The 20436-nt window shown below is 39.9% G+C and overlaps 1 protein-coding gene and 1 long non-coding RNA gene across 5 annotated transcripts in view; one reads left to right on the top strand and one right to left on the bottom strand.

Moving 5' to 3' along the window:
- Positions 1-20436, top strand: part of MAP4K5 (mitogen-activated protein kinase kinase kinase kinase 5) — a 57524-nt gene that overhangs the window by 29526 nt on the left and 7562 nt on the right. For 2 of the 4 annotated variants that reach the window (XM_086892365.1, XM_086892367.1), the window contains 23 exons: positions 513-577; positions 1782-1837; positions 2287-2334; positions 2436-2478; positions 3814-3886; positions 6398-6529; positions 7119-7181; positions 7676-7757; positions 8367-8483; positions 8630-8708; positions 10008-10066; positions 10464-10525; positions 12970-13014; positions 13937-13979; positions 14554-14764; positions 15240-15337; positions 15436-15477; positions 16162-16246; positions 16371-16450; positions 17728-17788; positions 18694-18808; positions 18941-18999; positions 20256-20359. In XM_086892365.1, coding sequence (XP_086748491.1) covers positions 513-577; positions 1782-1837; positions 2287-2334; positions 2436-2478; positions 3814-3886; positions 6398-6529; positions 7119-7181; positions 7676-7757; positions 8367-8483; positions 8630-8708; positions 10008-10066; positions 10464-10525; positions 12970-13014; positions 13937-13979; positions 14554-14764; positions 15240-15337; positions 15436-15477; positions 16162-16246; positions 16371-16450; positions 17728-17788; positions 18694-18808; positions 18941-18999; positions 20256-20359 — 1822 coding nt within the window. The remainder of the gene's footprint in view (positions 1-512; positions 578-1781; positions 1838-2286; positions 2335-2435; positions 2479-3813; positions 3887-6397; positions 6530-7118; positions 7182-7675; positions 7758-8366; positions 8484-8629; positions 8709-10007; positions 10067-10463; positions 10526-12969; positions 13015-13936; positions 13980-14553; positions 14765-15239; positions 15338-15435; positions 15478-16161; positions 16247-16370; positions 16451-17727; positions 17789-18693; positions 18809-18940; positions 19000-20255; positions 20360-20436) is intronic. The other 2 variants (XM_086892368.1, XM_086892369.1) reach the window with 1 other exon arrangement.
- On the bottom strand, positions 9217-15601 carry LOC147652801 (uncharacterized). Its single transcript, XR_015287831.1, has 3 exons — positions 15574-15601; positions 14778-14974; positions 9217-13348 (listed from the first exon to the last, which is right to left on the bottom strand). It is a non-coding gene; the product is annotated as an uncharacterized LOC147652801 (long non-coding RNA).

A 20436-nucleotide genomic window follows, 5' to 3' on the forward strand; every position in this document is an offset into this window, starting at 1 on the left:
GTTTTTTTCTTTTACGAGATTTCATCTTTAGGTTTCTTGGAGGGGCTGCATTTAAATAATCCCTGCAGCCCAAATGGATTCAACTGGAATTAAATGAATTTCTAATTCTCCATTTTGGAGGGCATGAAGAATTTTTTTAGATATAATGAGGTAATTTCAATTTAAGACTGAAACACCGAGTTTAATTTGATATTTAATGTAATTATGCTAATAGCAGATATATTTCAGTTAAAGCACCACCTTTGATATTTGATAACGTTTAAATATTTCTCAGGGACTTTGCCATAAAATTTTTGTTTTAATTGGTGAAAATATATATCGATAACATGAAAATTTATATTAACAACACAAGAATTTGTATTAACAACAGTGTAACTGCTGCATCAGAATGTGTATTTTTAACAGAGAGTGATGAAAACTAATAGAAAATAATTAAAATAATAGTGATTAACTCTGTTCTGCATCCAGATCAATCAGCTTCTGATGTCTGTGTTTTAATTTTGTTTTTGCAGCCGTGAGAAGCTGTGGATATGCATGGAATACTGTGGTGGGGGATCCCTCCAGGACATTTACCACGGTACTTGAACACTTATTTTCACATTTTTTACTTTGAGAAGCTTTCTGCCAAAAGAAAAATGAATAATAAACCTACAGGGAACAGTTGGCACTGCTGTGAGGGGTTTTGGGGCATAAATGATGTTTTTTAGCTACAGTCAGGTGATTTTGAAAGAACTTTCCAGGTTAAAAAATTGATATTAAAATTCATATTTTAATATTGACATAATATTTGAATAAACTTGGCATTATATGATATGATATCTATTCTATTCTATTCTATTCTATTCTATTCTATTCTATTCTATTACATTCTATTACATTCTATTTTGCTATATTTTATTATATTTTACTATATTTTACTATATTTTATTATATATTATTATAATTATATATTATTATATAGTACTATATAATAGTAATATATATTATTATATAATATATAATATAATTTATATTTATTCAAATATGTCAAAAGTTATTGACATAATAATTTGAATATTTAACATTTTATGGGAGAACAGTTGGATATGGGCACTGTGCATGGGGTGAGGAAGCAATTTTCATTGGGAAATCTCAAAATTTGATCTTCAAAGGGGAAGAATTACTCTTATTCCTGCCCCTGTGAAATACCATCTCACTCTTGTATTATTTTCCTCCCTGAGGTTTCATCTGGAGTTGTTGCTGCTGTAGAATAATTTATTGGAGTTGTTGGAAAAACAGTGGCTCTGCCTTTAAATGATAACACTGGTTTTTTGGATGCCTGAGCTCTTTCTGCTTTATTTTTCACCTATTTAATACAAACCCCTGAAAACAATTCCAAGCCCCCTCAGAGAGTCCCTGATATGAAATATTATTTATTTTATTATTTAGCAGAATAAAAGAATATTTTATTCCACTAAAGCATTAGCAGAAGTCACTTTTAAGTTTGCTGACAATACAGAATACTACAAAAATCACTGGGAAAATAATAATTAGATTCTGTGAAAACAGATTTTCTTCACACTATTGTCTTCTTTCATGGTGTTGTTAGGGTTGTTTTTTATTTTACAGAAAGCCTTTCTGTAAAACAAGCAAACAAACCCCTCCTTTCAGCTCAGTGTACAATACAGATCATGTAAAACCAGCCTTTAACTTTGGCATGGACAAATCACTTTTTGGCTGCTTTACAATGTTAATTTATGTGCTCTGTGTTGCAAAGTTAATTTTTGAATCTTTATTTCCAGTAACAGGACCTCTGTCAGAGTTGCAAATTGCTTATGTGTGCAGAGAAACCCTACAGGTAATGTACTTCTGCACAATAAAGTGTTTATTTTATATAAATAGATATAGAAAATTAGTTCAGTTACAGCACTTCTATTGGGAATCAAGCAGAAACCAATTAACCATGGTAATCTGTTATTTTCCATACTGTAAATAAAATAAAAATGACCCAGAAATTCTGGTGTGATACAGTGCAAATGTTTGCTTAAATTTTGAACTGCCTGCCCACCATGCAGAAGTAAATTTAATGATGTCTGGGGGTAAAATGCTGCAACCAGATAAATAAAATTCTCTTTCATTTTATGACTGTTGATAGCAAAGAAATACAAGATGAAGCATCCCTTATCTGCAAATCTCAAATGTCTTCACTTTCAAATAAAATAGATAGAAAAAAAATAAATTTATTAAATGGAACTGGCTTTGTAGGATGTTAAGAAATGAATAATTCATTGTGTCTTTTATTTCCAGGGTCTTGCTTATTTACACATGAAGGGCAAAATGCACAGAGATATAAAGGTAACTTGGAACCTTGAGAAATTGATCTTACACTCCCAAGTACAGGCAAAATATTCCTGGTAAATAATTTAATTAAATAAATTTAATTCTTTTTGTTTTAGGGTGCAAACATCCTCCTGACAGACCATGGAGATGTTAAATTGGGTGAGTTGCCTGAGCTTTGGAATTTGGAATCTGGAATTAATGGATTTAAAAGCCGTGTGGATGTGGCACTTGGGGACATGGGGAATGGCTGCAGTCCAATAATAATTTATAATTTATTGTTATTATTATGGTTGTTATTTTTATTATTATTGTTATTATTAATAATAATACTAAAATAATAATGATAATATAATAACAATAATAACAATAATAACAATAATAACAATAATAACAATAATAACAATAACAATAACAATAATAATAATAATAATAATAATAATAATAATAATAATATATCATCAAGGTCTTTTCCAGCCTAAATTATTCCATGATTATTTGGGGCAATAAAAGATGATAGAAGGTGATGACAAAGTGTGTATCCATGGCTAGGCTATGTAGGAGATGAGAAGTTTTGTATTCTATCAAGAAATTGTACAGAATTTAATTATTCAACCACCCAGCCTTTAAATCCTCCAGATTTTCTTGGAATTTTCCAAGCTGCCATTACTTGGATATCAATTTTTATCCTTGGCCAGGATGGCAGTTGGGTATATAAATATATATATTTCTATCAAGAAATTGTAGAGAATTTAATTATTCAGCCACCCAGCCTTTAAATCCCCCAGATTTTCTTGGAATTTGCCAGGATAGCAGTTGTCCCTCAGAGTCTTCAAGGATCTCCTGTTTGGGAGAGCATCTCCAGAGCCTTGCAGGTGTGGAAAAGTGGGAATGCTGTGCTGGAAAAGGAGAGCTGTCTAAAGAAGGAAAAAATAGGAATAAAACCCTGACACTGAGAGGAGATTCCACTCCCTAAATCAGATTTAGGTACACGGTGGTAGCTGCCTTTTGCCTGGCTGGATTTTCCCAAGTTATCCTCCAGCTTTCATGCCACCAATCAATCAAACCAAAATGGATTTAAATGATTTTTGGCTCTGTAAGAGCAGCTGATGTGTGAGAGTTCAAGCAAGGGATGATTGACCCCTAGACAGAACCTCCAGGGCAGAGAACAGATGTCCCATCACAGTTCCTCCAGAAATAACACACAAAAAATGCCTTTTCCAAGGCATGATGCTGTTTTTCCTCTTAAATTTCCTCTGCTTGATGTATTGTGAGATGGAAAAATGATCTAAGAGAGGAGCTGTGTGTAGAAAGAAAACTCTTTGATTTGAAGTGTCACTGAAAAGATATTAATAATCCTATTATTAATCTTCAACTGTTTCCCTTAATGAATTTTTAATTTGGATGAGACACGTGATTGTTCTTTCATAAAACAGGAAGATTGGGGTTTTATAACTGTGATTTCTAAAGCTCTGATGGTTTGATTTTATTTTCCAGCTGACTTCGGGGTAGCAGCAAAAATAACAGCCACTATTGCAAAGAGGAAATCCTTTATTGGCACCCCTTACTGGTAAGAAACCACTTTGATTGCTGTGCTGCAAAACTGAGCCTGAATTTCTGCCAAAAATCCTCAAATACACACATATGGCTAAAGAAATTACATAAATTCCCTTGATTCCAAGTGAAATGCCCAAAGGGTAAAAATCTGGGAAGCACTGATTGGAGCTGATCTGTTGCTGTAAAAAAAGCTACTTGATGTTTGAGGCAGTGTTTTAATATATTTAAATTTATAGTTATAGTTACATCTATATTTATATATATTTATATATATTTATATATATTTACATTTACATTTATAATTATATTTATATTTATATTTATATATTTATATTTATATTTATTTACATTTACATTTACATTTACATTTACATTTACATTTACATTTATATTTGTATTTATTTATATTTATATTTACATTTACATTTACATTTATATTTATATTTACATTTATATTTATTTGTTTCTCCCACTTTTATTTTTACAGATTATTATCCCTTTTTGGGGAGGATACCAATGGTTATTTAGTTTCTCAGCCTTACATTTTTATTGACTAAAATAATGTCTTTCTGATTTCTGTGCAGAAAGGAAACCAGATTTTCAAACTTATCTTTTAATCATCTCTACCGATTAATGTCTGCACGGAGGCACCATTTAATATGCAAATAATCACTGTAAACCTTGTGCTGGATTAATATGCAAATTTAGCTGGGTTTGGGCATCACTGGGATGGTGTTTTTGGGCAAACAATGGCTTTTAATTGTTGTTGCCCTGGAGAAGGAGGGCTGAAGGCATCTGTTCATTCACACATTTCCTGGGAATGCTGCTCCCAAATCACCTCTGGGTGCTTCCCAACAATATCTCAGGGTGATTCCCTGTTGGGAGTGGGGTGATCCAGAGGTGATCCAGATTCATCCCCTCTCCTAAGATGCTTATTTAGATCCTCAGGGAGCTTTTGAGAACTTTGTGTCCCTGCCTTGCTCTTTAATGTGACTTTTATTTGTGTTTTGTGTTTGTTTTTATTATGTTGTATTCAGCACATTGATTTTGTGTCCCTTAATTTGTGGTCAGACATTGCAAAAGATTATACCCACTGTTTAAAACATACAAAGTTCACATTAATTGTTGTTAGATCCTTAGATCCAAGATATTTCCAGAGCTTTGGGAAAATAAACCCAAAAAAATAACTCCCTGAAATACATACTTTGTGGAATAATATTGAAATACATCATAAGTAAATAATATTGAAATACATCACTTAAATTAGTGTGTAATGTTAATTAAAAAATTAAAAGTATTTCTGTAATGATCAAAACACAGTCTGAACATAAAATCCTTTCCTTACTCCATTAAAAATAAAAATATTTGTATTCCTCCTGTTCATTTCCCCACACCCCCGTTCTCTCTTTCTTGGGGGGAATACGAGATATTTCAAATTATAAATCCCCATCACATCCAACAATTAGACATTTCATTTAATTCTATTTATTTTGGTATGTGCATAAATAAATACCTTTATCTGTACATAATGTATGTGTTGTAAAGTTAAAATATACATTAATTTTAATAATAAGCTAACAATATAAAAATAAAGAGTGAAATGTCCTAGAATAACTTTATAATACTAGTATCCCAAATCACCTAGTTTATGTTATATATTAAGTTCTACACCTTTAAAACTAACTCTAAAAACAAAAAAAACCCAAAAAACAGTTTGTGTTTAAAAAAAATCACTCCCCCACATCCTACTCCTAGACTGAAGTGTCTGCAAAACAAACAGCAAGACAGAGCTTCTCTTTAGCTTTTAATTAATTTTATTGTTTAATATTATTCAATTTCTGTTAAATAAACAACTTTTTGCACTTCTCTCCAAAAAAAAAATAAAAATTCCCCCCAAACCAATTAAAAAAAAAAAAAGTAATTTAAATTTTGTTTTCCTAGAGAAACCCCATTTAAAGTTTTTCTCCCAAATTTACCCTAGACTAAAACAAATACGATTTCTTGGCGCCCAACGTGGGGCAAGAGAAAGTAGAAAAAACCTGTGGTGATTACTAATTGTATTTTGGTTATTTGGGATAATTGTATTTTTGGTATTTGGGATAATTGTATTTTTAGTATTTGGGATAAAGCATTATTAGATAATAATAATAATAATAATGATAATAATGATAATAATGATAATAATAATAATAGTAATAATAGTAATAATAGTAGTAATAGTAATAGTAATAGTAATAATAATAATAATAATAATAATAATAATAATAATAATAATGATAAGTGGTCATGTTGTTTGGATGCATAATGTCCCTCGGGGTGGAGGCCTTCATGTGGATCTGGTCCCTAGAACTTTTTGAGATTTTAATTCCTTTCTTTTACCTCTTTTACAGCAGAGGGGCAGGGATAGAATGGTTATTGTGCTGGGCTGGGTTCTAATGACTTCTAGGAAGTTAATTTTTGCAATTTGGAAGTTGAGGGTTTGCAGTTCTCCTGGAGAGCAGGAACTCAAGCGTTGCTTTTGCAGGATGGCCCCCGAGGTGGCGGCGGTGGAGAAGAACGGGGGGTACAACCAGCTGTGCGACATCTGGGCCGTGGGCATCACTGCCATCGAGCTGGCAGAGCTGCAGCCACCCATGTTCGACCTCCACCCCATGAGGTTTGTGCTCCTGGGGGGCTCCAGCACCTTCCTGAATCCCAGCAGGAATTGTCAGGATTCCATTGATGCTGCTCTGGAGCGCTGAAGGAGAAACTCACACTGAGATTGCTTCAATGAATGATTATTCATTCTGTCTGTAAAGCATCAGTCTGCTAAAATCTTGCATTTGGAATGGAAATTGGAATCAAAATCTGGAAATTGGTCATTTTTGGTGGCACCTGGCCTAGTGGGAGGTGTCTCTGCCCATGGCAGGGGGTTGGAATGAGATGGGATTTAAGGTCCCTTTCAATCCAAACCATTGTGGGTTTCCAGAATCAAAAATCTGATGAAGAAGAGGGACAGATTCACTGGTGATAGGAAACCACTAGGGAAGCCATACCCTAATATTTAACAAGATTATGGCACTAAAAATATTTTATTTAAAGATAAAATCAGCAAATTCCTTCTGTCTCTCCTTTAACCCAGTGCAAACTCGAGTCCAGTTTCACCAGTATGATTCTCACCATAAAGTGTTAAAGTATTCAGATTTTAGAATGAAATTATTATTGCTTTTTTCCACAGTATATAATTTTCCTTTCTTTCCATTTAGGGCTCTGTTTTTAATGTCAAAAAGTAATTTTCAACCGCCAAAGCTAAAGGAAAAAGCAAAATGGTAGGTGGAGCTCCTTCCTTTGATCCATATTTTATTGGAATTATGTGATCCTTGAGGTCTCTCAAACCATTTTATTTATAGATATTTATTTATATTTAATTTTATAGAAAAAGGGGAAAAATACTTGTTATTGTTGAAGAAGAGACCCTTCTTTGGTGCTCTTTGTATGTTCTAGAAGAAAAATATTTATCCTTTCCCTTTATTTCCTGTCATGGGGCACTTTAATCCTTTCCTGGTTTCTTTACCCTGTGAGAAATTCCTGGTGCCATTCTTGCTTTATTTTCTGTACCAAAATGTTTTCCATGCAAGTTCCATGAATCAAATGGGGTTTTTTTTCCCCTGTTTTATTAACTTGAAAATGTAATTATTCAAACCTGAGGTGAGATACCTGCACGATATTCTGCTTTATCACACCCTCTTGTAATCTCCTTATCAACTGTCTTAAAATCAATAACACCTTGAAAAATTCAACATAAACCCTCTTTTTCTTTAAGGTCAGCAACATTCCATAATTTTGTCAAAATAGCACTTACAAAAAATCCAAAGAAGAGACCGACAGCAGACAGGCTTCTCTCTGTAAGTGACTGGGGACATTTGGTGACTTCAGGAAGGGATCTTTGGCTTCAAAATGAGGAACAAATCAGCAGGAAACCACAGGGGAACCAATTTTCTTTAATCTTATAACTCAGGTGGTGAAATCTGAAGGCAAAACACGTTGATCAGCTGCTAGCAAGTGGATTTTGTTCAGTGTTTTGACATGTTTTTATACAATTTTTGGCCAATTATAGAAATTGGTTTCATGTTCTCAACCCCAGCCTTCCTGCAAGTGGCTGCCTCGGCCTTGGAGCTGTGTAAAAGTTGGACTTTCATGACTCCCAAAAATTTCAGCAGCTCTTGATGCACTTCTGCTTTCCCAAATTCAACTGAAAACCTGATGTAAAAAAATGAAGTTCAAATGTAATTATTTCTTTGATTGGAGTTTAATTTGCAAGTTGGTCCAGAGCGTGGTGTTCCCATATTTATGTTATTAGGAAACCCAGCATTAAGGAGTCATTAAAACAACACCTGAACCTGCAGAAAACACACACAAAAAAAATCAGTCACTCTGTTAAATGTTTATTACTGAAAGTTCTCTGTTAATTTCAGGTTAAAACTCCTTTTTTTTGTTCTTTCCTGTGGTTACAGCACAGCTTTGTGGGGCAGCCTGGTCTCTCCAGGTCTTTAGCAGTTGAGTTGTTGGACAAAGTCAACAACCCCGAGAACCACACCCACTACGGGGAAGTGGACGATGACGATTTTGAGGTGAGAACATCTTTTATTCTCTGCTTTTCCTTAAAACTGGCTGCTTTGCTTTGGGAATATAAAACTGAAGCTCAAACAGCAGCTGGTTCTTGTTGGTTTGGTCGCTGTTGGATGCTCCTCCCTCACCTGCGTGTCCCTCCCTGCAGCCTCACTCCGTTATCCGCCACACCATCCGCTCCACCAACAGGAACATCCGGGCGGAGAGGACGGCATCCGAGATAAACTGTGAGTTCCTGCTCTGCTTTCCCCTTCCTTGGGCTGGGATTTGTCTCAGGAAAGGGAGTGAAATCTTGGGATTGCAGTGAGGATCAGCTGGGCAAGCTTGGGTCCGTTTCCCCGCGCTCGGCGTCGTCCCGTTCTTGTTTTCACTTCTTGTCAGGTTTGGTTTTGTGGTTTTTTTGGGTTTTTTTTTTAAATTTTGTTTCTTCTGTTTATCTCCTCTTTGTTTACTTTTCTTCCCTGATTTTAGGCATTTCAATGGGAATAATTTTGGCAAGTTTTGACCTTTTCACCGTGCCTCATTTCATCTCAGTACATTTGGTTGTAGTCACTCCCTTTTAAATACTCTCTTTTTTTCAATTTAAATTTTCTTGACCTTATCTCCTTTCCAGAGTTTTTGTTCAACTCTGTCCTCTAATTTCAAGATTTCATTCCCTTTCCTGAAAGGAAGAATTTCAAGCTTTGGTCCATTTCCCTGCACTTTGTGTTATCCCATTCGCTTTTCCTGTTTTCATTTTGTAACACATTTTGGTTTTTGTTTGAAATTTCATTTCTTCTGTTTCTCTTCTGTCTCTTTATTCCCTAATTTTAGGGAATGCAATGGGAATAATTTTTACAAGTTTTGGTCCTTTCCACTGCACCTCATTTCATCTCTGTGCATTTGATTGTAGTCACTCCATTTCAAATTTTCTGTTTTATTCAATTTCATTTTTATTTGACCACATCTCCTTTCCAGAGTGTTTGTTCAACTCTGTCCTCCAATTTCAAAATTTCACTCCCTTCCCAGAAATCTCTTTCCATTTGGGAAGCAGACCCTGGAGAAGGAGCATGTGCATCTTCAATAATAATTATTCAAAACTAAAATTAGCATTAATATTGATAAACTGCTCAGATGGATTTAAGCTGAATTGCTGAAGGTAAAAATGGTTTTATCTCCAGGTTTGATCAAATTTGGTGTAGCACCAACACTCTGGCAGCTCCTCTGCACCACCTGCATCACACACTGAGAAATTTGCTCTTCAAGAACTTCTTTCTCCTCTTTCCCATCCATTTCAAAGTGACAAGTGGTTAAATAATTTCATTTTTGTCACTTGGTATTTGCTTTTGGCCTTTCTTGTGGGTGTCATATTTGCAGGTTGGAGCACTCTGAGGCTGATAGTGAAGTGCTGCTCTTTTGAGAGGCAAATTCAGAGTTGTGTACACAATATTTAGAGCTGTTCCTGCCTGCATTTCACTGTAGTGAGCACTGAAAGGATCCCAGTGCAGGATTGTGTGTATTAATTATGAAATTATTATATTTTATAGTTGATAAGCTGCAGTTTGAGCCCCCCCTACGGAAAGAAACAGAAGCTCGGGATGAAATGGTGAGGACAAGTTTGGGTTTCCTTTATTTATTAAAATCACAGCACCTTCAATGTTTTGTGGTTCAACCCTTAGCAGCTTGCTGGAAAAATGTTTTTATAGTTCCCTAAGTGACCCTTACTGCATTTTTCACAATAAATTTTTGTTTTCCTGTTACTTATTGCTCCTTGATCTGGACATGACACCATTTCCAGGTGCTACTTTTAACTCAAGAAGTTATCAATAATTGCTTTATAGTTTGTAAGGTGTTATTTCTCTTTGGAATTTGATTTTACTGCTTGTGGATTGTTCTGCAGGGTTGAGGAATCCCTCAGGCCTCTTTGTGTGGGGTGGGAAAGGTACTTTAAGATACTTTAATTTGACAGGGGGGAAATAAAATGACAATTTCTGCACCCTCAGGTTGTGGCAGCTGGCAATGACTTTGCTTCACATTGGAATCCTTTTGTTGATGGAAGCAACAAGTAAGTGCAGATAAAACCAACTTTTATTTCTGTGACTGATTATGAAACCGAAGGAAAAATGAGTTCTGTTAAAAAAAAACAAACCATAAGCCATGATTCAGTTTAATATTGATCAATTAAGGAGATGTTACCCAGTGTGCAGCCTTTCTTCTGCTTGGTCAATTCTCTTGGAGAGTGACTTTTAATCTCTTTCAACCACCAGCAGTAGCTTGTTTTAAGTTTGTAGGTGGGGAGTGAAGTGTAAATGCACGACCAGGACAGCGACATAACACAGGCACAGTGAATTTCCTGCAGCAGAGCTGAGCTCAGGATCCTGCTCTGGCCTCACACTTCTCTTCTGAGCCGTGACTGTGGTTGTGACATCCTGTGACAAGGCCTGTGCACAGCCCTGAACTCGAGAAAGGGAAGGAGAAACCGATTCTGAATGTTGAGTTTTACTGAGCTCAGTAACACTGCACCACTCCTCCTGCTGTGGGTGTCATTTATAACTCAGCCATGGAGTGTTTTGGGGTGAAATGTTTTAGGGAAAGATGTGTTTCTAGCTGGTTTCCCTGGGATAAAGCAGGCCTGAAGTACAGGAGCACAACTCTCTCCAAGTTAGGACTGAATTTTTTTAGGTGTGTACCTTCCTTTTGCTGCTAAAATGTGGATTCTGCCTTTAAAGGCAATCCCTGGATTTGCAGTCAGGAGTTGTGGAGGTTCAGATGTAGGGAAAGATGATATCTGGGCTCAAATCATTGCTCAGCTCAAAGGGCCTGTTTCCCATCTTTATTTGGAACTCAGCAGCAGACAGTGAATTTCTCTGGCTTTTTTTTCTGCAGATAAAAGCCTTGCATAAGCTGTCAGCTGACATTACAGCCCCCTGGAAAGCTGGTGGAGATTGCCAGCATTTGAGCCTTTTTAAACACCCTGATTTTCCTGCTCCCAGTCTCGTTGGAGCAGGAGTTTGGGGGGCTCTGGCTCTCCCCTGCCCTGTTTTCCTCCCCTCCCCTCCCCGTGCCCTGGGTTTATTGGTGTGACCCTGCAGAGCTGTGCATTGAAGCCTTGCTGGGAGTGCTGGAGTTTCTGCAGGCTCCAGGAGCAGGGAGGGAGGGAGAGGAGCTCCTCCTGGCACAGGGACTCAAGGATTTGATCCTGTTCCTGTGGCTTTGTCTGTAGCAGGCTGTGCTAAAGCTGCAGCAAACATTCCCAGGGCTATAAATCAATAAATAGGTACAGATTCCTTTGGAAGGAGGGCAGGGACAGCAGTCCTGGATGGTGAATCCGTGCTGCTCACTTGGAAACCACTTCCAGTTGGAAAGATAAACAGGAAATGCATAACTCCTCAGTCCCAGCAGTTGTGAGTAATCCCTGGGATGTCCAGAGAGGATGTGTGCTGGGGGGTCCTGGCTTTTCATGCCCTTTGGCTTTTAGCAGAGTGGATGCTGAGGGGTTGCTTTGACTTAGGAATTATTTGACTGGAAAGGAGAATACCAGAATGTGTAGCTGGTGATGGAGCTGATCCCTTGGTTTTCTCACTGCAGCATTTTAAAATCACTTTTGTAAAAATGTCCTGCATTATGGAGGTGTTTATTATTAATGATTTCCATAGAATCCCAGAATGGTTTGGGCTGGAAGGGACCTCAAAGCCCACCCAGTTCCACCCCTGCCATGGACAGGGACACCTTCCACCATCCCAGCTTGTTCCAAGCCCTGTCCAGCCTGGTCGTGGACACTTCCAGAGATCCAGGGACAGCCACAGCTGCTCTGGGCAGAAAGAACCTTTGGAAAATAAAGACTTTTTCTCCTTTAAATTTTTAATAGTTCCTGTTGGCAGCTGTCTGCTGCTTTCCCTCAGAAGTGACTTGCAGGGATATTTCACATTAATCCAAATTTGGCTGGCTTGTCCTGGTCATTGCCCTTTAAAGACACAGCTTGAAAATTGCCATTTTGCAAAATTTTATCAAGGTTTTTTTTTCTTCATCAAGGTTATATTTTCAGTGCTGCTTTGATCCTCTAGCCACAATTTCTTTTTTTTTTCTTCTCCCTGGAGTAGTTTTGAAACAAAAATTCCCACTGTAGTGAGAAACAATCTGGGTCTTTTTTGTACATGTATAAATAAGGAAACTTCCCTTTAAAGGCTTTTCTCCATTTGTCTCCCAGTAACCTCCTCTGTTCTTTTTTTTCTCTTTTTATATTGTACTGTTATTGACATTTCAACAATATTTGAAATGCCAGGTAGGGAACTGAAAGCTGATGGTGTGGGAGAGAGATCCAGTGATTTTTAGGGGGTGAGGAGAAGGAAGGGACCTTACAGAGTGGAAAAGGGCTTAGTGCAGAGGATGATTTATTTTGGAAAGGGCTGGGAGATGCTTGTTGTGAAACTCAGTGACATCAGGGATGGGTTGAGTTGCACGTGTCGACCTCAGAGCTGAGCTCTTAATTTTATAAACGTTCTGCCTTAGGGGACTGCTCACAAAATTTGGCGATGGGAGTGAAGATGTTGAAGAGTGAGTGGATTTCCTTCCTGTACAGTTGCTCTGCTCCAAAACCTCTTCCCTCAAAATGCTGCAGGAGGCTTTGCCGCTCACCGAGCGAGGGCTGGCTGCTCTCGCAGGCCAAACACGCGCTTGGCTCCTACCCTGATCCTCAGGAGAAATCCCAAAGCTCTGCTTTCTGCCCTGCTCGCCTTCCTGAGTTACTTCAAAGCTCCTGTGGAAGTGTCTGATACACAAAAGCAGATTTTATGTTGATGAATCCATCGGCCATGAGCGAGGCCTGGTAGTGACAGGATGATCCTGCACAGCTCAGGTGGCAGAATCTTTGTCTGGTCCAAAATCAAGGCTGCAAAATGGAATCCCAGAATGGTTTGGTTGGAAGGGACGTTAAAAATCATCTTGTTCCACACCCCTTCCACAGGCAGGGACACTTTCCACTATCCCAGGCTGCTCCAAGCCCTGTCCAGCCTGGCCTTGGACACTGCCAGGGATCCAGGGGCAGCCACAGCTGCTCTGGGCACCCTGTGCTGGGTGCCCACCTTCACAGGGAAGGTTTTCTTCCCAATATCTCACCTAAATCTGCCTTTTCCCAGCTTAAAACCATTCCTCCTTGTGCTGTCACTCCAGGCCCTTGTCTAAAGTCCCTGCAGCCTGAGATCCAGTCCCTGAATGTTTATTCACTCACAAACTTTGCATATCCTTCCCCACAGATTGCTCTATAACATTGGTATTTATGAAAGAACTGGAGTTCATCAAAAACCAACATTTCTAACGAGATTAACGAGCTTCTCCCCTGCTCTTGCAATTCTGGTTTAACCCTGTGTGTGCAAAGCTCTGCTCTGCCTTTTCTGTGCCTCTGGTTAATCTTATTTCCAGTCCTCAAGGAGTTCTGGGTTTGGTTTAACTGAGACAGCTGCTGTCCTTTTCATTGCAGATCGACACTAAAGCGAGCTGGGCCACCCCCGCTGCCTCCCAAGGTGAGAAATGTGGGATTTGAGGGATTTAGCCAGGCTGGGATGGCCTCTTGTTCTGCATTCTGCCTGTGATACTCCATCAGAGAGGAACCTTTGAAATTATTCTGCTGTCAGATGTCTTACTTTCATGGAGCCACAGATCTCCTGAGCTGGAAATGCCCACAGGGATCATCCAGGGCAGCTCCAGGCCCTGCACAGACACCCCAACAATCCCAGCCTGGGCATCTCTTGGAGAAGTGTCCAAACCCTCCTGGAGCTCTGGCAGCCTCAGGAATGTCACCATTCCCTGGGCAGTGCCAGCACCCTCTGGGGGAAGAACCTTTCCCTGAAATCCAACCTAAACCCCCCCTGGCTCAGCTCCAGCCCTTCCCTCAGGTCCTGTCCCTTTCACCAGGGAGCTTTTTATCTTTCTTATATTGTGGTGCCCAAAATCACACTCACATTACAAAAGCTGACACATTTTTATATAGCAGCAGTCTGACTTCAATTTAACTTCTCTGAGGTTTATCCTTCCCAGGTGCCATTCCCAATTCCTCACATTTCCCAAATAACCATTCCCCTCTTTGGTTCCTTGCAGCCCAGGATGAACAATTACCCTGAGGAAAACCTCCCAGATGACAACAGATGCCAGACAATAAAACACTTCCCAGACTCCCAGAGCAGAGCCCCAGCAGCCCACAGGAGACAGAGCATCCCAGTTTGTGGGCCCCAAGCAGATTCCTGCCCCATGGGCATGACCAGCAGCATCAGCAGCCCTGGATTGCTCACAGCCAGATACAGCGACCTGGGTAAATGCCTTACCTGTGCTAAAGCTGCCTTGGGAGAGGAATTGCTTCCAGAGCCAGCTGTTCCCAGTAGAAAATATTTTAAAACAAGCTGATCACGAGGCAAAGTTTTCCTTTTTCCATGTGTGGTTCTTATTAGAGCCTTTGCCCCATGGTGGGGATGTTGTTCCCGAAACAAGGCCACTCAGTCAGTCAGTCCCATTACTGTGATGCCTGCAGGAGCAGGAGAAAAACAATGAATGTGTGGGGAGGACCTTGCCACAGCTTTATTCTCAGTGGGATTTGTCCCAGGGAATGTTTGGATAACGGGAATTGTGCAGCTCAGCCTGGACACTGTGCTGGGAAGGGTCCAGCTCCCTGAGATGTGCCTATGGAATGTCAGGGCTCATTCCTCCTCTCCAGCCCAGCACAGGGGAGAGGAGATTTTCTATTTCACTTTGTCAAATAAGCTGCAAACCATCACTGGGCTCTTTTTCAGGCAATGGGAATGGGATGCTGAAACACATCGAGGAAAACGCAGAAGGACCCGGACAAATCCCTCAACTGCCACGGAAAAAGGAGAAGAGAGATTTCCCTGTAGGTGTTGGGACTCTGGGGCTGGTGTCACTGTCGTGTTCTCGAGCTGATCAGTGCACAGGAGGGGTTTTATGATCTTTTTTTCTTTCTTCCCACAGAAACCAGCAATCAATGGTTTGCCTCCGACTCCGAAGGTGCTGGTAAGAAATCCACGTGCACTGGGAATTACAGAATTACTGGGAATTACTCCTCTCTCTGGTGTGGAAGGTTTATGCTGGAATAAGGCACCAACTCACTTGGGGGGATTTTCTGCATCTCACAGCCAGTTGCTTTTCCAATGCTGAATCCATGATATTTGTTTCCATTTCTTAAAACCTTCCTGTCACTGTTCTGGATGTGAAGGGTTGGAGGCTTCCCTGGCTCCCTGAGTTGTTATCTCCAGTGGCAGCCCCTGTTTAGGAAGAGAAATAGGAAAATGTTGTAGTGATGAGAAGGTTTTTCCTGTTTTCCCTTCATCTGCCATTTTATAAGCACTCAATATTCATGTTTTTTATATTCAATAAGCAATAGTCAATATTCATATGACATAGAATAATTTAGATTGGAAAAGCCCTCTAAGATCACTGAGTCCAACCATTCCCCCAGCACTGAGCTTTGTCCCCAGGTGCCACAGGATTTTAAATCCCTCCAGGGTGTATTGTTCTTACCCAGCAGGTACCTAAAGCTATTGATACCATTTTGAGCCCTCTTTGCATTTTTGAATGTCCATGAATTCAAATTAAAAGCAGTGAAAGGCTGGGTGTGTTCAGCTGTGTGTGAGTGGCCAGGAGATCAACTCTTCACACTCTAAATTCGTTTCAGGTTTCAGTTTTGGTGTCTTTCAGATGGGAGCCTGTTTTTCCAAAGTCTTTGATGGTTGTCCTTTGAAGATTAATTGTGCAACTTCATGGATACATCCAGATACTAAAGGTAAAGTTATGTTAGGTTTGGTGATGGGCTTGGGAAAGAAAATAAATTTGTAAAGTTATTTTAGATTTGCATTTGAAAGCTCCCAAAGTGGGAAGGGAATAATCCCTTTCCATTGATATTTCAGATCAGTACATCATCTTTGGCACAGAAGAAGGGATCTACACTCTGAATTTGAATGAACTTCACGAAGCAACCATGGAACAGGTGAGTTCTGGTGGGTGGAACACACAGAACAGATTTGGGGATATTATGGAGCAATGAACTCTGGCACTGGAGGGAAAAAGTGGATACCAGGCTCTGGGGTTTAAATGATTCCCATCAAAGCCAATAAGGAAAACCTAAAAATTATTTGTTCCCTGACCTTCCTGCATTTTTCAGTTGCTGCTTGTGTAACTCTGCTGTCAGATCTTCCATCTCCTTGGAAAACAATTCCCCTTCTCCCTCCCTTCCATCCCCACTAGATGGCACATTGCAGCTCCTTGGATGTAAACCTCTCAATCATTTAATTCAGCTGCTGTTGTTATCCCCAAGAAGCTTTTCCTGGGCTTTCTAACCCTTTCCAAAGCCATTTCATGAAGTCAGGATCTTAAATCTGGTGTTTCAGAGTCAGGGGGTTCTTGGAATCTCATTCCTTGTGTGTTTTCCTGAATTATTTCATCTGACAGTCTTCTCTGGGCTTTTCCACGTGGTTTTTTATGTCCCAGTGAAGTGTTGGATGTGCCACTGGTGGGTAGGGAGAACATTCACTGCATTCCAAACAAAGTTTCTTTTTCCATGAGAGCATTCCCAGCTGGCAGAGGTCAGGTGTGACCACCTCAAATCCACAGCCTTGTGTCACACCACTTGTTCCCACATTTCCTTTTATCTATTTGATGATTTCTGCCCTCCAGATTCACATGCTGGACGGTTTCTTCAACTTTTAATTCTGGTTGCATTTTCCTGAGTGCTTCCTGTCTGTCCAAGGTTAATATCTCCCAGTTCCAGGAGGATATTTTTATTCCATTTGTAGTTTTTCAGTGGAAACTCTGAATAAACCCAAAGCTATTCTATTAAACAGAAAATTGCTTGGAAATACTCAGGGTTTGTGTCCAACCAATTGGATCTTTTGTTTCTACACTTTCTCCTACACCTGTTTCTTACTTTGCTTGTAGAAGTGGCACACAGGACAGAGTGTTCCAGAATTATGGAATGGTTTGGGATGGAAGGGAACTTAAATCCCATCCATTCCCACCCCTGCCATGGGCAGGGACACCTTCCACTATCCCAGACTGCTCCAAGCCCATCCAGCCTGGCCTGGGACATTTATTCCGTGGTCTGTCTGTGTAGGGCTAAGGGTCCAGAGCAGGGAAAAAACAGGAATTTTAAACAGGATTTTCTCCAGCATGGATCCCTGCAGAAATGATGGTTGGAACAGGCAGAGAAAATCACAGTTAAAAAATCCTGTATGTTTCTGTTAATTGAATTTTTTCCTTTTTTTCCAGTTATTTCCTAGAAAGTGCACCTGGCTCTATGTTATCAACAACACCTTAATGTCCCTGTCAGGTGAGTGTAAACAGAGGGGAAGTGATGACAGAGATCAATAAACAGGAACATTTAAAGTCCAGATTGAGTGCAATGTGTTTGGTCAGTCTGGAGAAGGGAAGGATCCAGGGAGAGCTCAGAGCCCCTGGCAGGGCTTGAAGGGGCTCCAGGAGAGCTGGAGAGGGACTGGGGACAAGGGATAAAGGGACAGGACCCAGGGAATGGCTCCCAGTGCCAGAGGGCAGGGATGGATGGGAGATTGGGAAGGAATTCTTCCTTGTGAGGATGAATTGTGGCTGCCCCTGGATCCCTGGGAGTGTCCAAGGCCAGGCTGGACAGGGTTTGGAGCAGCCTGGGACAGAGGAAGGTGTCCCTGCCATGGCAGGGATGGGATGGGATGGGATTTCATGTCCCTCCCAACCCAGACCACTCTGGGATTCTGTGGTCCTAAAACAAAACCTGTGTCCCTTTGAAGGAGAATGAGGTGGCTTTCAAGTATTGCTGATCCAGCAGTTTTGCTGCTTGGATTTACTGATTCCTGGGCAATCAGTTGTGCTGGAATGGAACATTCCAGACAGGAATGAGGCACTGTGCCATGGGGGCTGATGGTGGGACTGTGCCTTTAAACCTGCAGGGTTTATAAAACACTTGGCTTGGTTTATAGATGAGAAAATATCCTAATATAATTTATTGTTATTTTATAATAACGACCTTTAAAAAATGTTTACATAAAGGTAACTGTAATGAAATTATCTTCTCTATATTCATTATGATTTTTATCTTCTTTTATTTTACTTCATATCTGGGCTTGACCTACCTGACACCTGTTTGTAGAAGGTAATGTTTCCATATTGCATTTTCCTGAACATTGCAGTTCTGTGCTGAAGGAGTGGCTGAGATGTCAACTGTGCCTTTCTCTCTTACAGGGAAAACATTCCAGCTCTACTCCCATAATTTAATAGCATTGTTTGAACAAGCCAAAAAAACAGGATTAGCTGCTCATATTCAAACCCACAGATTTCCAGACAAAATATTACCAAGGTACAAACCTTTCACTTACAGACAATTATTAATAAGTGAAAATAGCCATAAATTGTCTTGGTGCTGTTGAGTTGTTACATGAAGGGCCCTGACATCTGTTGCTGATGCATTTTTTGGTGATTATTATTCCAGGAAATTTGCCTTAACAACCAAGATCCCTGACACAAAAGGATGCCACAAATGCTGTATAGGTGAGCAGACAAATCCAGCTTTGCCATTTATTTCCCTGGTCATGGCATGTCTGAAACTCTTTTTAATCTTTGTTCAGAAAAAAGCCCGAGGCAATTGGGGTAGATGAGATGTTCCAGAGTGACCTAATTGGGGCATTTCAGTGCTTGAAGGAGCTACAGGAAAGATGGAGAGAAATTTCTTTCCAAGGGATGGCGTGCCAGGACAAGGGGGAATGGCTTCCCACTGCCAGAGGGCAGGGTTAGATGGGATACTGGGATTAAATCCTTCCCAGAGCCCTGGCACATCCACAAACAGCATTTCTGCTTTGTCACCTTGGCTCAAGGTGTGACCCAGTTCCAGTTTGTAGTGAGGAAAACTTGAATATTTTCCACCAAGAAAGGATCAGTAGGAATAAAATCCCTGGCAGCCTGGGGAGGGCAGAGCCCCAAGTGCAGTTTGAAGGACACAGAAAGAGTTAAAGTTTGGGAAGTTGTGGGTTTGTCTGCAGCTTGGGCTGCCTGCACAACACTTGTCCTTTCCAGTGCTGGCCCTGGCGCTGTGTGAAATCAGAATCATGGAATTAGCAAGGCTGGAAAAGCCCTCTAAGATCATCCATCCATAACCCACATCCCCAAGTGCCACATCTGCAGATTGAACCTTTCCACCCCTAAAAATGAATAGAAAGCTGCACACTTGGAGATCCTGTTCAGCTCATCTAAAGTGCCCACAACAGCCACATTTATAGATAATTCCTGAATTCCTGCTTCTGTGTCCAGCTGAGCTTAAAAAAAACACCCCCAAGCCCTGTTTCTTGTATTTCATGAGCTGTCAGAGCTCCCCAGGAGCTTCCCACCTTCCCTGCTTGGGAATTGTTTTATTCCAATCCCAGCCTGACTCCCACAGCCCCAGGGAGAGGCACTGCAGCTTTTCTGCCCACTCAGCCTCGGAATCGGGACTCCAGGAATGCAACTGGTTATTAATTAAAGCTGTAATTGAATTTATCTGGAATGTGGCACAATATTAATCACTGTGGATGTTGGAATGGGAAGCCAGAAGGCAACAAGTGGGAAACTGATGGAACAAGATGGGCTTTAAGGTCCCTTCCAAGCCTAATTGTGCCATGATATAATTTTATAATGCTATTTCTTAACTCATTTTTAAAGACAGCTGTAGGGTTAGGTTTTTATTTCAAGTGTGCATTGAACTTGCAGGGTTTTAAAATGACCTTTAAATTTTAAATTTTAAAATGTTTTCTGGGTTTTTTTATTTTCTGTAGTACGAAATCCATACACAGGCCACAAGTACCTGTGTGGTGCATTGCAGTCTGGAATTGTTCTGCTCCAGTGGTATGAGCCAATGCAGAAATTCATGTTAATAAAGGTAAGCATTTACTTTTAGTTGAGTTCAGTAATTATGCAGTTGTTGAAATAACCTTTCCAGAGTTTGTGATGGAAAGT

The sequence above is a fragment of the Cyanistes caeruleus genome, chromosome 6 (assembly GCF_971803275.1).
Source record: "Cyanistes caeruleus chromosome 6, bCyaCae1.hap1.1, whole genome shotgun sequence".
Classification (NCBI taxonomy): Eukaryota; Metazoa; Chordata; class Aves; order Passeriformes; family Paridae; genus Cyanistes; species Cyanistes caeruleus.